At 42.5% G+C, this 14,037-nt stretch overlaps 1 protein-coding gene across 5 annotated transcripts in view; it reads right to left on the bottom strand.

Annotated features, from left to right (window-relative positions):
* Positions 1 to 14,037, bottom strand: part of LOC138769022 (TLC domain-containing protein 4-like) — a 40,591-nt gene that overhangs the window by 10,744 nt on the left and 15,810 nt on the right. For all 5 annotated transcript variants that reach the window (XM_069947197.1, XM_069947206.1, XM_069947214.1 and 2 more), the window contains 2 exons: positions 11,477 to 11,566; positions 4,690 to 4,748 (listed from right to left, as the gene is read on the bottom strand). In XM_069947197.1, the coding sequence (XP_069803298.1) occupies positions 4,690 to 4,748; positions 11,477 to 11,566 (149 nt within the window). The remainder of the gene's footprint in view (positions 1 to 4,689; positions 4,749 to 11,476; positions 11,567 to 14,037) is intronic.

Consider the following 14,037-nt stretch of genomic DNA (forward strand, 5'->3'; position numbering starts at 1 on the left):
AGTATACTCTTTCTCACGCTCGTAGTAGCACTACAAATAAATCTTATGCACGTATTTGGAAGATTTTCAAGATTGGTGTGCAAGCAGGAGTATTGATGGACTTAAACCTTCTACTCCACAGTCATTGGAGTTTTTACAGGAAGGCTTCTATAAAGGATTAAAACCTAGTTCCATCAAGGTGCAGATAGCAGCCCTCTCTGCACACCTAAACTCACGTTTCTTTCAGATCTTGGAGGTAAAGAATTTTGTTAAGGCTAGACTAGGCCTAACCTGGTAAAGCAGGTAGACCCATGGGACTTATCCTTTGTGTTGAGACGCCTGTGTCTTCCTTCCTTTAAGCCTTGGGAGGAAGTAGACTTCAAGTTAACATTGAAAGTTTCTCTTTTACTAGCCATTACCTCTGCTAAGAGAGTTGGAGAACTTCAAGCCCTTGGCTCCGCACCTCCATACGTGATTTTTTCCCAAGACAAAGTTATCCTTAGGTTCCTTCCAGGATTCCTGCCTATGGTGGCTTCATTTGCCAACATCAACCAGCCAATAGTATTGCCTGTATTTTCTCCTACTGGATCATCTAAAGAAGACTTGGATCTTTCTTTATTGGACGTATCCAGAGCTATCAAGATCTATCTACATAGAGTAGGTGATTTTCGTAAAGATGAGAATTACTTTATCCCTTTCGCAGGAAAGAACAAGGGGAGGAAGGCTTCAAAACCTTCAATATCCAGATGGATCTGTGATTCCATTGCCTTATGTTACTCCTCTGCTGATCTGGATCCACCAGAATTTACCAGGGCTCACTCTACTAGAGCTGTGGCCTCCACTTGGGCAGAGCATGCTGCTGTGCCACTTGAGGACATATGACAGGCAGCTACCTGGTCGTCTTTGACTACCTTTGTGAGATATTTCAGGCTGGATACTTCTTTCTTGTCAAGAACAACCTTTGCAAGATCTGTTCTTAATGCGGACGTAATAAATAACCCGCCCATTGGGGATAATGCTTGCTAATTCCCCATATGTTGTGATGCCAATGGGACGTAAGGGAAGCTAAAATTATTATGTTAATTTGTTTTCCCTAAGACCCATTGGCATCACAAGACTCCCTCCCTGTGTTTTATGTTTCTTTATAATTAGACTGAGGTCTAGGGGGAGGTGGAGCCTATTTATACCTCATGGAGGAGGGGATTAAAATTTAATTGTTATTTTTTCATTAAATATTCCTTCGTCCCAGGGGCTCGCAGGGGCGAATTTACCCCATATGTTGTGATGCCAATGGGTCTTAGGGAAAACAAATTAACATAATAATTTTAGCATATTGGTCATTTGTATAACTTTTAGAGGCCATACAATATTTTTTTTTTTTTTTTTTAATTCTTTATTTCTTTTTCATTTATAATATATAAAAAAAATATCCAACATACAAGAATTGCCATACATTCCATTGGTCAACATGACCCTCTGGCTCAAAATCAATATTCATTGTTAAGCGCTTAGCAATTCTATCCCCAAAGGATCACACCCACTCAAAACCCTCCCTCCCACCCAGACCCCGGCCAGGAAAGCAGGGAAAAAAAAAAAAAAAAAACCACAACGGACCCTACCATGCATCCCACTTCTTCACCAGTTTTGTCTTTTTCCTCCACACTTCAAACATCTTAGCTCTATTAACTAAATTTAACCATTCATCTCTAGTAGGTTTTTTATCGTTAATCCAGTTCCTGAGGATAGTCAGCCTGGCCAGAAACAGCACAGAGCTAATCAAGCTGCTGCGCTCTCCCCGGCCACCGCCATCCCCAAGGACTCCTAGCAAGATTGGGATGTCCCCTTCATAAATACCTCTATTATTTAACTCTTCATTAACCTCTGACCAGAATTCCCCTATGACTGGGCATGTCCATAGCAGATGCAACAACCCTGCACCCTCCATCCTACACTTACAACAGCAAGAGTTGTCCCTAATACCGATCCTTTCCATAAAAACCGGAGTGTAATGAATCCTGTGAATAACTTTAAATTGGGTAAGGTTATGCTCTAGATTCGTGGAAACCTTAGCTACACTGCTAACGATACTATCCCATTCTTCAATGGTCAGTGGTCCAAGATCCCTCTCCCAATATTTCTTATAACCCTCCTTTATTAAACTGTATTTTTGTGTTAGTAAAATCTTATATATCTTAGAAACTATGTGTTTAACCCCACGTATTCCCATTATATCATGAATTCCATCATTATAATAAACAAAAAATAAACTTTTATCCGGTGTTTTATCATGTGCATTTTTTAGTTGCAAATATCTAAATCTATGTCCCCATTCATTCCCTCCCCCTAAGGACAGTGAACCTATATCTTTTAGTGCCCCATCTACAAAAAAATCTTTTACTTTAACATAGTGTAACTTTTTCCAGTACCCTTGTGAGGTAATTTTGGCAAATTCTGTCAAATACGTATTCTCCCATAAATCAGTGCATTCTAAACTCCCCCTAACCTTACATATCCTTTTTATTTCTTTCCAAACTTTACTACATTGATTTCCGAACCAGTCTTTATTCGAAGCATTCATCCGAATCCCACCCGACTCTAATTTGGTAAATATGTTTCTCTCATTACCTCCGTTCCACCCAAGGACATCCTTATATGTCAGCAAAAATCCCAGCTGGTAGGATAAGTAATATAATCTGAAGTCTGGAAGCCCAAACCCTCCCTTCTTCATGGGGGGGCAAAAGTGTAGATACTTCAATCTCACCCTCTTTCTTCCCCAGATCAACCCATTCAAGATCCGCTCGATCCCCCGGAACCATTTATCCCTGATCCAGGAGGGAGCAGCGGCCAAGAAGAAACCGATCTGGTGAAGAACAACCATCTTTATTAGTGAAAGTCTTGCTGACATAGAGAGAGGCAGCTTCCCCCATACACTTATCTTGTCTTGAACCTTCTTCACAGCAGGCTTCAGATTATATTCTACATACTGCTCTGGTGAGGGTGTCAGAACCACCCCAAGATACTCCAATCCCTCCCCCTCCGCAAGAATCTTTAAATTGCCTATTCCCCCTATTACGGCCCCGTCCAATGGTAACACCGACGACTTGGTCCAGTTTATCTCCAGCCCCGTAAACGACCCAAGCTTCTGAAAGTCGGCAATCACTAACGGTAAGCAACTCTCGGGGCTGGAGACAAACAGGAGCAGGTCATCGGCGTACAAGAGGATTTTTTCTTCGCATCCCCTCACTCCAAAACCCTTAAATGGGCAGTACTGCCTAATCCACTCTGCCACGGGCTCTATATATAAACAAAATAATAATGGTGAAAGGGGGCAGCCTTGTCTAGTTCCTCTTGAAATTATAAATGACGGGGAGGGGATACCATTAACACTAACTGAGGCTCTGGGGTTCCTATACAACAATTTGACCATACCTGAGAAGATGTTACCGATACCGAAACCTTCCATGACCCTCCACAAATAGGGCCACTCCACGCGGTCAAAAGCTTTGGTCGCGTCAAGCCCCAGCAGCGCCCTGGTACCCTCTCCCTTAACTTGCATATTCAGGAAGGCTCTTTTAATATTATGATGGACACTCCTACCCGGCATAAAGCCGCTTTGGTCGTCTGCAATAATAGCTTCCATTACTTTCCCCAATCTCATTGCCAGTACCTTAGCAAATATTTTGTAGTCGGTATTCAGCAATGAGATGGGGCGGTAGGCTTCCATCTCAGTGTTTACTTTACCCTTCTTTTTAATAAGGATAATATTGGCTTCTTCCATGGACGCTGGCAAAAACCCCTGTATACAGGATTCATTGAGAACCCGCAGCAGAAATGGTAAAAGAATATTAGAATGACATCTATATATATCATAGGGCAGTCCATCTGGACCCGGGGCCGTACAATACTTTAATAAAAACATTTTGCCAGACTTGTCCTTTAATGTCTATAGTCCATTCCGACATGTCTCTCTTGGTATCTACCGTTTACATGAATGGAGGGCATATCTGATTATTTCTAGATAACCCCTAACTGTAATTTGGGAAAACTTCCCTATAAAGTGGACCCCCAGCTTTATAAAACTGATGACATCCAGATGCATTTCCATCAGTCCATGACTTGGGTGACTGCAGGGGTCATTACAGTCCTAAAAGATGGACATTCCCTTTAAAGGGGTACTCCAGTAAAAAAAAAATCAAATCAACTGGTGTCAGAAAGTTATAAAAATTAGTAAATTACTTCTGTTTTAAAATCTCCAGTCTTCCAGTGCCTATCAGCTGCTGTTTGTCCTGCAGGAAGTGATGTATTCTCTCCAGTCTGACACAGTGCTCTCTGCTGCCACCTCTGTCCATGTCAGGAAGTGTCCAGAGTAGTAGCAAATCCCCATAGAAAACCTCTCCTGCTCTGGACAGTTCCTGACATGGACAGAGGTGGCAGCAGAGAGCACTGTGTCAGACTGGAGAGAATACATCACTTCCTGCAGGGCATACAGCAGCTGGGAAGACTGGAGATTTTTAAATAGAAGTAAATTACAAATCTATATAACTTTCTGACAACAGTTGATTTGAAAGCAAAACATTTTCCCCGGAGTGTCCCTTTAAGTTCCACCATCTTCTTGGTTATAAGCAGACTGATTCTGGTTGAGACACAATATGGCTCTGGGACTCTGATAAGTCTATAACTTTTTGATATACATAATTGTAGGATTTTTACCATAGACGAGGTAGCCACAGGTGATGGCAACATTCATTTTCACTTGAAATGGGTCCCCCCTGGAATGAGAACATGGATGAGAACATTGTTCTGATTATAATGACTAAGGCCGTGTTCACAAGTCGTTGGTACTCGGTAAATGCGACAAAATGGAACGTGTGAACAGGGCCTTATACAGTGATTCCTGGGAATTTTGGAAACATTTTGCATGAAAGGAGAAGAGGAGCAGCATGAATCATATGGACAGATGAGAATTATGGACAACATGGAGGAAGAGGGTGGACAGAGGATGAAGAAGACACACCAGAGCGACAGAAGGGAGGAAGATGGAGCCCTCGTGTAGTAATATCTCAGACATATATGTGATGTCCTGTAGATAAACACGAAGGTCTACAAAATGCAGCCCAACCGGTCACACTAGGTGGAGAATGAACGGAAACAGGCGGATATGCTTTCTTTGTTACATTTGTTTCTGGAACACTTAGGGACAACTATTATGTCTGCCGTAACCAGTCCTATAGGTATTGTAATGTAGTAATGAGAGGTTGTAGATGTACTGCCACTATGATGCTGTCTGCCTGGTTTGCTTCAGATTTTCCTGTCTTCTATAATAAGTCAGCTTAGTGGCTGTTCCCTACTTGTGGAGCTGCAGGTTCAGAGCTTGGTGGGTGTTCTTTGTTTCTAGATCTGTAGGTTCAGAGCTTAGTGGGTGTTCCCTAGTTGTGGATCTGCAGGTTCTGAGCTTAGTGGGTGTTCCCTATTTTCGAAATTGCAGGTTCTGAGCTTAGTGGGTGTTCTGCTGTGGTATCAGAGCTTAGTGGGTGTTCTCCACCTGTGGAGCTGCAAATTGAGAGCTTAGTGGGTGTTCTCTGCTTGTGGAGCTATGTGCTCAGAGCTTACTGGGTGCACACTGCTTCTTGAGTTGCGGGTTGAGAGCTTAGTGGGTGTTTATGGCTTGTGGAGTTGCAGGTTTAGAGCTCAGTGGTTTTTTTTGCTTTTGTAGCTGCTGGTACAGAGCTCAGTGGGAGTTTCCTGCTCGTGGAGTTGCAGGTTCAGAATTTAGTGTGTGTTCCCTGCTTGTAGAGTTGTGAGTTCAGAGCTCCGTGGGTATTTTCTGATTGTGTAGTTGCAGGTTCAGAATGTAGTGTGTGTTCCCTGCTTGTAAAGCTGTGGGTTCAGAGCTTAGTGGGTGTTCCCTAGTTGTGGATCTGCAGGTTCTGAGCTTAGTGGGTGTTCCCTACTTGTGAAGCTGCGGGTTCTGAGTTTAGTGGGTTCCGCTGTGGCTTTAGAGCTTAGTGGGTGTTTTGCATTTGTGGAGCTGCAGGTTCAGAGCTTGGTTGGTGTTGTTTGCCTGTGAAGCATGTGTTCAGAGCTTAGTGAGTGCTCACTGCCTGTTGAGCTGTGGGTTGAGAGCTTAGTGGCTGTTCCCTACTTGAGGAGCTGCAGGTTCAGAGTTTAGTGTGTGTTCCCTTCTTGTGAGGCTGCGGGTTCAGAGCTTAATGGATGTTCCCTAATTGTGGAGCTGTGGTTTTAGTGCTTAGTGGGTGTTCTCCAGGTTTGGGACTTAGTGGGTGTTCCCTGCTTGTGGAGATAAGTGTTCAGAGCTTAGTGGGTGTTCACTGCTTGTTGGGCTGCAGGTTAAGAGCTTGATGGCTTTTCCCTACTTGAGGAGCTGCAGGTTCAGAGCTTGGTGGGTGTTTTTTGTTTTTAAGGCTGGGTTCACACTACGTATATTTCAGTCAGTATTGTGGTCCTCATATTGCAACCCAAACCAGGAGTGGATTAAAAACACAGAAAGGATCTGTTCACACAATGTTGAAATTGAGTGGATGGCCGCCATATAACAGTAAATAACGGCCATTATTTCAATATAACAGCCGTTGTTTTAATGGCGGCCATCCACTCAATTTCAACATTGTGTGAACAGATCCTTTCTGTGTTTTTAATCCACTCCTGGTTTTGGTTGCAATATGAGGACCACAATACTGACTGAAATATACATGGTGTGAACCCAGCCTAAAGCTGCAGACTCAGAGCTTAGTGGGTGTTCTCCACCCGTGGAGCTGCAAATTGAGAATTTAGTGGGTGTTCCCTGCTTGTAGAGTTGTGAGTTCAGAGCTCAGTAGGTGTTTTCTGACTGTGTAGTTGCAGGTTCAAAATGTAGTGTGTGTTTCCTGCTTGTAAAGCTGTGGGTTCAGAACTCAGTGGTTGTTCCCTGCTAGTGAAGCTGCAGGTTCTCAGCTCAGTGGGTTTTCCCTATTTGTAGAGTCTTCTTCCCTCTATCAGATTAACAAAGTTGTGCAAGCAGGCATTTCTTGCAATATATATATATATATATATATATATATATATATATATATATATATTTAAACACTGACCTTCACTGTCCACTGAGACCTCTGGAGCACTCAAGGAATTGTAAGTAGAAGTTGGGGGTGGTAATGCAGCTGCATTATTATACTACCCACAGGGATTGTGTATAGGCTGTAACTATAAATCAGCAGCTGCACTGACCTAGAAAATATAAGTACACATAACAGCTGCCAATACCAATCAGTGGAAGATTTTTTAAATCAACCCCCCCCCCCCAAAAAAAAAAATATATATTCTGTTTTGATAAAACGTTGTCCTTCTCTAATTTGATTGGTTTTTACCGTTTACAGTTGGCAGCTCAGATTTCTTATAGTCACTTGTGGGAAACTAAGAGGTTAAATGAAAATAGAATCTTGAAATACTTATGGAAAGAGAAGACGTCGAGAGCGCTTTACTTAAAAAGATTTGGATTCCAGGTGAAAATTCCCTGATCAAATTAGCAAGCGGCCATTAAATCCGAGATAAGAGCCCGCACAGGCTCTACGTGTTAACACGATGACACCGGAGTAGCAGAGCTAATAGCTGCCCTATGCAGTGTAGTGTTTGCCATCAGATAACGCTTCCTGTAATGTGGAGCCTGGCAACGGCCCAGACTGTGAAATGGGGATTACTGAGCGGGAAGAAGAGCCAAAAATGGAAGGCTAGAGAACAATGCAAAGAACTCCGAATGACTCCGGTAGACTTTAGTTAGAGCAACTTAAAGGGGTTGTCCAGTGAAAATCTTTTTCTTTCATATCAACTGGTATCAGAAAGTTATATAGATTTGTAATTTACTTCTATTAAAAAATCTCAAGTCTTCCCATACTTATTAGCTGCTGTATGTCCTGCAGGAAGTGTTGTTTTATTTTCAGTCTGACAGTGCTCTCTGCTGACATCTCTGGCCGAGACAGGAACTCTGTCCCGGTTTTCTATGAATCCCCATAGAAAACCCCTCCTGCTCTGGACAGTTCCTGTTTCGGCTAAAAATGTCAGCAGAGAGCACTGTGTTAGACTGAAAATAAAACCACATATCCTGCAGGACATACAGTAGCTAATAAGTATGGGAGGACTTGAGATTTTTTAATAGAAGTAAATTACAAATGTATATAACTTTCTGACACCAGTTCATTTAAAAGAAAAAGATTTTCGCTGGACAACCCCTTTAATGGATGTGATGAGTGGCAAAGTGGGCATCTGACTAGGGCCTCCTGAAGAAAGGAAATTAATTATACCGTATTCTTTGAAAAAATTGGATATGTATAATTTTTTTTATTGTTTAAGAGGTTGTCCAGGGAAAATTAACTTTTCCCCTATCCACAGGGGGGCAAGTTAATTTTCCCTGGACGGCCTCTTTAATTATTATATATTGTAAATTAGAATGTGTGACTTAGTACTCTGAGGGCACCAGGGTGGAGACCGTAATGACGTGTGGTTCTGATTACAGCTGGCCAAACAATAGAGATTTAGGGAGGCTGGGAAGGTTATTTAGACCACTTTAACAGACAGAAATCAACTTAAAGGTGGTGGAGCTCTCGGTAGTGCTGCTATAGCCGCTGAGTATGTCCAATGCATTTTGGGAGCGTAGAGATAAGACCCTGTATAAAGGTCAATGTCTCATGACAACTTCTCACGAACTCAATGTGATGACGGTTACATAAACCCAATGTGACTTCTTTGGCCTCATGTGGCGGAGAATGGGGTCAATTACATTAATACTAGAAATCCTACCAAAAGCGTAACTCCGCTTCCACCAATGTTTCACAGTTTAAGAGGCATTCACATGTCCCGTAAATATGGTTCGCGCATGGACGATACCAATGGGAGTTAGGAAAATCATGATGATTCCGGGAGCTCCCAAACTGTTTCTATCTTGGCGCTTCACCCTGCGTCAGTACAGGAGCGCAAAGATTTAAACCGTTCCCGGTTTCCGTTCTGTATGTATGGACCACGCACGGAACTTGTGAACGTCCCTTAAATCTCAGTATGATGTTGAGTTTTTTCAGATTCATATCATGTATTTGTCTCCACTCACATCCAGAGCTGCTGCACAAATTCTTTACAACGCGTTTCAACCCAGTCACAGAAAACTAGTCGGGAATCTGGAGACAGCTCTGGATATGATTGGAGTAGAAGGTGCATCATGTCTTATATAATGAGCTATATACATGTTGAAAAAGGGAGCCATTGAGGAATATCAGCTCTTGGGGTCTAACCGGGCATAATGCAAACACAGCAAAAAGGAGGAAGGTCCATATTATAAGGCAGAGAGATCTGCGGCTGCAGACAGAAGAGGGGTTAAGTGGCGGATCTGAGAGCTGTGACCACGTCAGGAGGGGCGAGATTAACCCACTTCACATAACAAAGGGATTTATTATCTCCCACATAAGGCAGCCTTTGTGTGCCCTCCCATGGGGCACCGTGTTTGGGTTTAGTAAGAGGAAAGAAGTTGCAAGAGGGTTTACAAGGAACAAGAGAGCTGTGTGTGTGGGAAGAGTGCGGGAAGGGTGGACGGTCATGGCCAGGTACATGGCCTGGAAGGGAAGGTTATACAGTGGGACACATACACTGGGCATCCGTGTTATGCAGGGTAGGGTAGGTTTAAAGGTACTGGCATGAGGGGTTCTATGGTGTCTATGATATCCAGACACAGCAGGGTGGCAGGTTTCCAGTAAGGGCTTTGCACTATGGCCGCTGCTATGAAGTGAGCACTGTGTGACCATACAGATGGCGCCATTGTAGGGGCTCATCTATGTGGATGCCATTACTATATGGGAGCCCTGGGCAGGCAGGGAGTGTACGTGCGGTTGGGGGACAGCTGCTTTTCTTCTCAGCCGTCCCTCATAGAAGACTCATTGTTTCTCCAGTTAAACCAGAACTAATACATGATAAATGAGAATTTCAGACAAAAGTCCTATTGGCTTTTATAGCATTTGATCCTAAATGAGAGATTTATCTGTGATCGTTATTGATGGCCATGGAGCCGGGATCTTCTCCTGCTAGATCATGGAAGTGGGATCTATAGACAAGGGGGCGGCTGCTCCTGTCATGGTTCCTAACCAGATCCGGAGCGTACTCCTAGCTACCCAGCTGTCTCTTCTGGACTGAACCTTTTTAAGTGTTGCCCCTTTCTTCTGTCCGTTCTATATGAGAGCTGCAGACAGGGGCGGATAGTGGATAGGGACATTAAACACATGATAGCTGTCTCTTAGCTGATGTCTGGCTGCAAAGTTATAAAATCATGTTTTCCTTTAACGCTCAAGTGTCATAGAGTCGGGCTGAGCTGCAACATGCACACCTCCTACCTCCCCCACTCCTCCCTGGTTTGGCTTCCAGCACTAAGCTAGAACATCACCTGTAGGCTGTACATCAATCATGTATGGAGGAGTGGGGGAGGGAAGAGGTGTGCATGCTGTAGCTCAGCCCAGCTTCTGCAACACTTCAGCTTAGAAGAAAACATGATTTTATAACTTTGCAAACAGCCATCAGCTAAGAGATATCTATCATTTTATCCTCTTACAGCCATACACTCATGTCTGCAACTCTGAGCATCATATAGAGATGACAAAGTCCCGGCAGAAAGAGAGGGATGGTAAACCTGAGGCTGGAGAACGTAATGTTTGTTCTGCCAAGACGTGGCCTTGTTGAGCGTGTCATGTTTGGATAGTGAGGCCCGTTCCTATCACGTTTTTAGGCCAAGCCCTTAAGATAGAGGTCTGTATAAGTAAACTCTGGCTGGGGTGGACAATTAAATCAGAAAATATCATATACATCATAGTCTGTACACAGGGCTACAACGTTATTCAATGTAATATGAAGGTTTATATGGTAAGTGTTGTAGTCGTAGTCATGACCAACGGTGAATAGTTTGGCTTAGAGTTGTGGTTGTCAATAGCCCTGACACCACACATTAGTTAAAGGTGGAATGTTGCTTTAATGAGCGTGTATTCCAATGTAAATCGTTAACCAGACTTAACCTACATAGACCTGCTGTGTAATCTACATGCCATTATACTCTATATATTCTGGTATACATAGCTGTCATGTGTCTCATATCTGTCTGCTCCTCCTATAGTTATCTAAATAACGCTGTGTCATCAAATATCAGTATCTTAAACTATTACAGACCGATACCAGATCAAAGCAAAACAACCTTGACTTCTGTGCTCCGTGATAAGGGTTCAGTGATCATTTACTGATTCTAAATGGAGGGAATATGCCCCAAACATTTCTCATGTATGGACTCTACTCATCTACATAGGTGGCCTGTAAGAACCCATCCCATCAATACATAGAGATATAAGATAGGCAGCGAAGAAACAAAAAAGCAAACGACAAAGGGATGATAGTGAAGGAATAAACTAACAATGCAAATACATATATATATATATATATATATATATATATATATATATATATAAAGAAGTAACATATTTACCATATAGGATCCGCATTCACTGCTTCATCATACACCAAAATATACAGGCAGAAAGACCCTACAATCAATGCGTGCACCGTAGAGACAATCCTATAAGAAAAAGAAGAAAATACTTAAATAATACAGGGGTAATAAGAGGATCAGGAGCCGGGTTACTGTAATAAGATGTTATAGGGTAATAAGAGGATCAGGAGCCGGGTTACTGTAATAAGATGTTACAGGGGTAATAGGAGGATCAGGAGCCGGGTTACTGTAATAAGATATTACAGGGGTAATAAGAGGATCAGGAGCCGGGTTACTGTAATAAGATGTTACAGGGGTAATAAGAGGATCAGGAGCCGGGTTACTGTAATAAGATGTTACAGGGTAATAAGGGGATCAGGAGCCGGGTTACTGTAATAAGATGTTACAGGGGTAATAAGAGGATCAGGAGCCGTGTTACTGTAATAAGATGTTACAGGGTAATAAGAGGATCAGGAGCTGAGTTATTGTAATAAGATGTTGCAGAGTAATAAGAGGATCAGGAGCCGGGTTACTGTAATAAGATGTTACAGGGGTAATAAGAGGATCAGGAGCCGGGTTACTGTAATAAGATGTTACAGGGTAATAGGAGGATTAGGAACTGGGATACTGTAATAAGATGTTACAGAGTAATAAGAGTATTAGGAGCTGAGTTACTGTAATAAGATGTTACAGGGTAATAGGAGGATCAGGAGCCAGGTTACTGTAATAAAATGTTACAGGGGTAATAAGAGGAACAGGAGCAGGGTTACTGTAATAAGATGTTACAGGGGTAATAAGGGGATCAGGAGCCGGGTTACTGTAATAAGATGTTACAGGGGTAATAAGAGGATCAGGAGCCGGGTTACTGTAATAAGATGTTATAGGGTAATAAGAGGATCAGGAGCCGGGTTACTGTAATAAGATGCTATAGGGGTAATAAGAGGATCAGGAGCCGGGTTACTGTAATAAGATGTTACAGGGTAATAGGAGGATTAGGAACTGGGATACTGTAATAAGATGTTACAGAGTAATAAGAGTATTAGGAGCCGGGTTACTGTAATAAGATGTTACAGGGTAATAGGAGGATCAGGAACTGGGATACTGTAAGATGTTACAGAGTAATAAGAGTATTAGGAGCCGGTTTAGTGTAATAAGATGTTATAGGGGTAATAAGAGGATCAGGAGCCGGGTTACTGTAATAAGATGTTACAGGGGTAATAAGAGGATCAGGAGCCGGGTTACTGTAATAAGATGTTACAGGGGTAATAAGAGGATCAGGAGCCGGGTTACTGTAATAAGATGTTACAGAGTAATAAGAGCATTAGGAGCCGGGTTACTGTAATAAGATGTTACAGGGGTAATAAGAGAATCAGGAGCCGGGTTACTGTAATAAGATGTTACTGGGGTAATAAGAGAATCAGGAGCCGGGTTACTGTAATAAGATGTTACTGGGGTAATAAGAGAATCAGGAGCCGGGTTACTGTAATAGGATGTTACAGGGGTAATAAGAGCATCAGGAGCCGGGTTACTGTAATAAGATGTTACAGGGGTAATAAGAGGATCAGGAGCCGGGTTACTGTAATAAGATGTTACAGGGGTAATAAGAGGATCAGGAGCCGGGTTACTGTAATAAGATGTTACAGGGTAATAAGAGGATCAGGAGCCGAGTTACTGTAATAAGATGTTACAGGGTAATAAGAGGATCAGGAGCCGGGTTACTATAATAAGATGTTACAGGGGTAATAAGAGGATCAGGAGCCGGGTTACTGTAATAAGATGTTACTGGGGTAATAAGAGGACCAGAAGCCGGGTTACTCTAATAAGATGTTACAGGGTAATAAGGGGATCAGGAGCCGGGTTACTGTAATAAGATGTTACAGGGGTAATAAGAGGATCAGGAGCCGTGTTACTGTAATAAGATGTTACAGGGTAATAAGAGGATCAGGAGCTGAGTTATTGTAATAAGATGTTGCAGAGTAATAAGAGGATCAGGAGCCGGGTTACTGTAATAAGATGTTACAGGGGTAATAAGAGGATCAGGAGCCGGGTTACTGTAATAAGATGTTACAGGGGTAATAAGAGGATCAGGAGCCGGGTTACTGTAATAAGATGTTACAGGGTAATAGGAGGATTAGGAACTGGGATACTGTAATAAGATGTTACAGAGTAATAAGAGTATTAGGAGCTGAGTTACTGTAATAAGATGTTACAGGGTAATAGGAGGATCAGGAGCCAGGTTACTGTAATAAAATGTTACAGGGGTAATAAGAGGAACAGGAGCAGGGTTACTGTAATAAGATGTTACAGGGGTAATAAGGGGATCAGGAGCCGGGTTACTGTAATAAGATGTTACAGGGGTAATAAGAGGATCAGGAGCCGGGTTACTGTAATAAGATGTTATAGGGTAATAAGAGGATCAGGAGCCGGGTTACTGTAATAAGATGCTATAGGGGTAATAAGAGGATCAGGAGCCTGGTTACTGTAATAAGATGTTACAGGGTAATAGGAGGATTAGGAACTGGGATACTGTAATAAGATGTTACAGAGTAATAAGAGTA

This window comes from Dendropsophus ebraccatus, chromosome 1 (assembly GCF_027789765.1).
Source record: "Dendropsophus ebraccatus isolate aDenEbr1 chromosome 1, aDenEbr1.pat, whole genome shotgun sequence".
Lineage (NCBI taxonomy): Eukaryota > Metazoa > Chordata > Amphibia > Anura > Hylidae > Dendropsophus > Dendropsophus ebraccatus.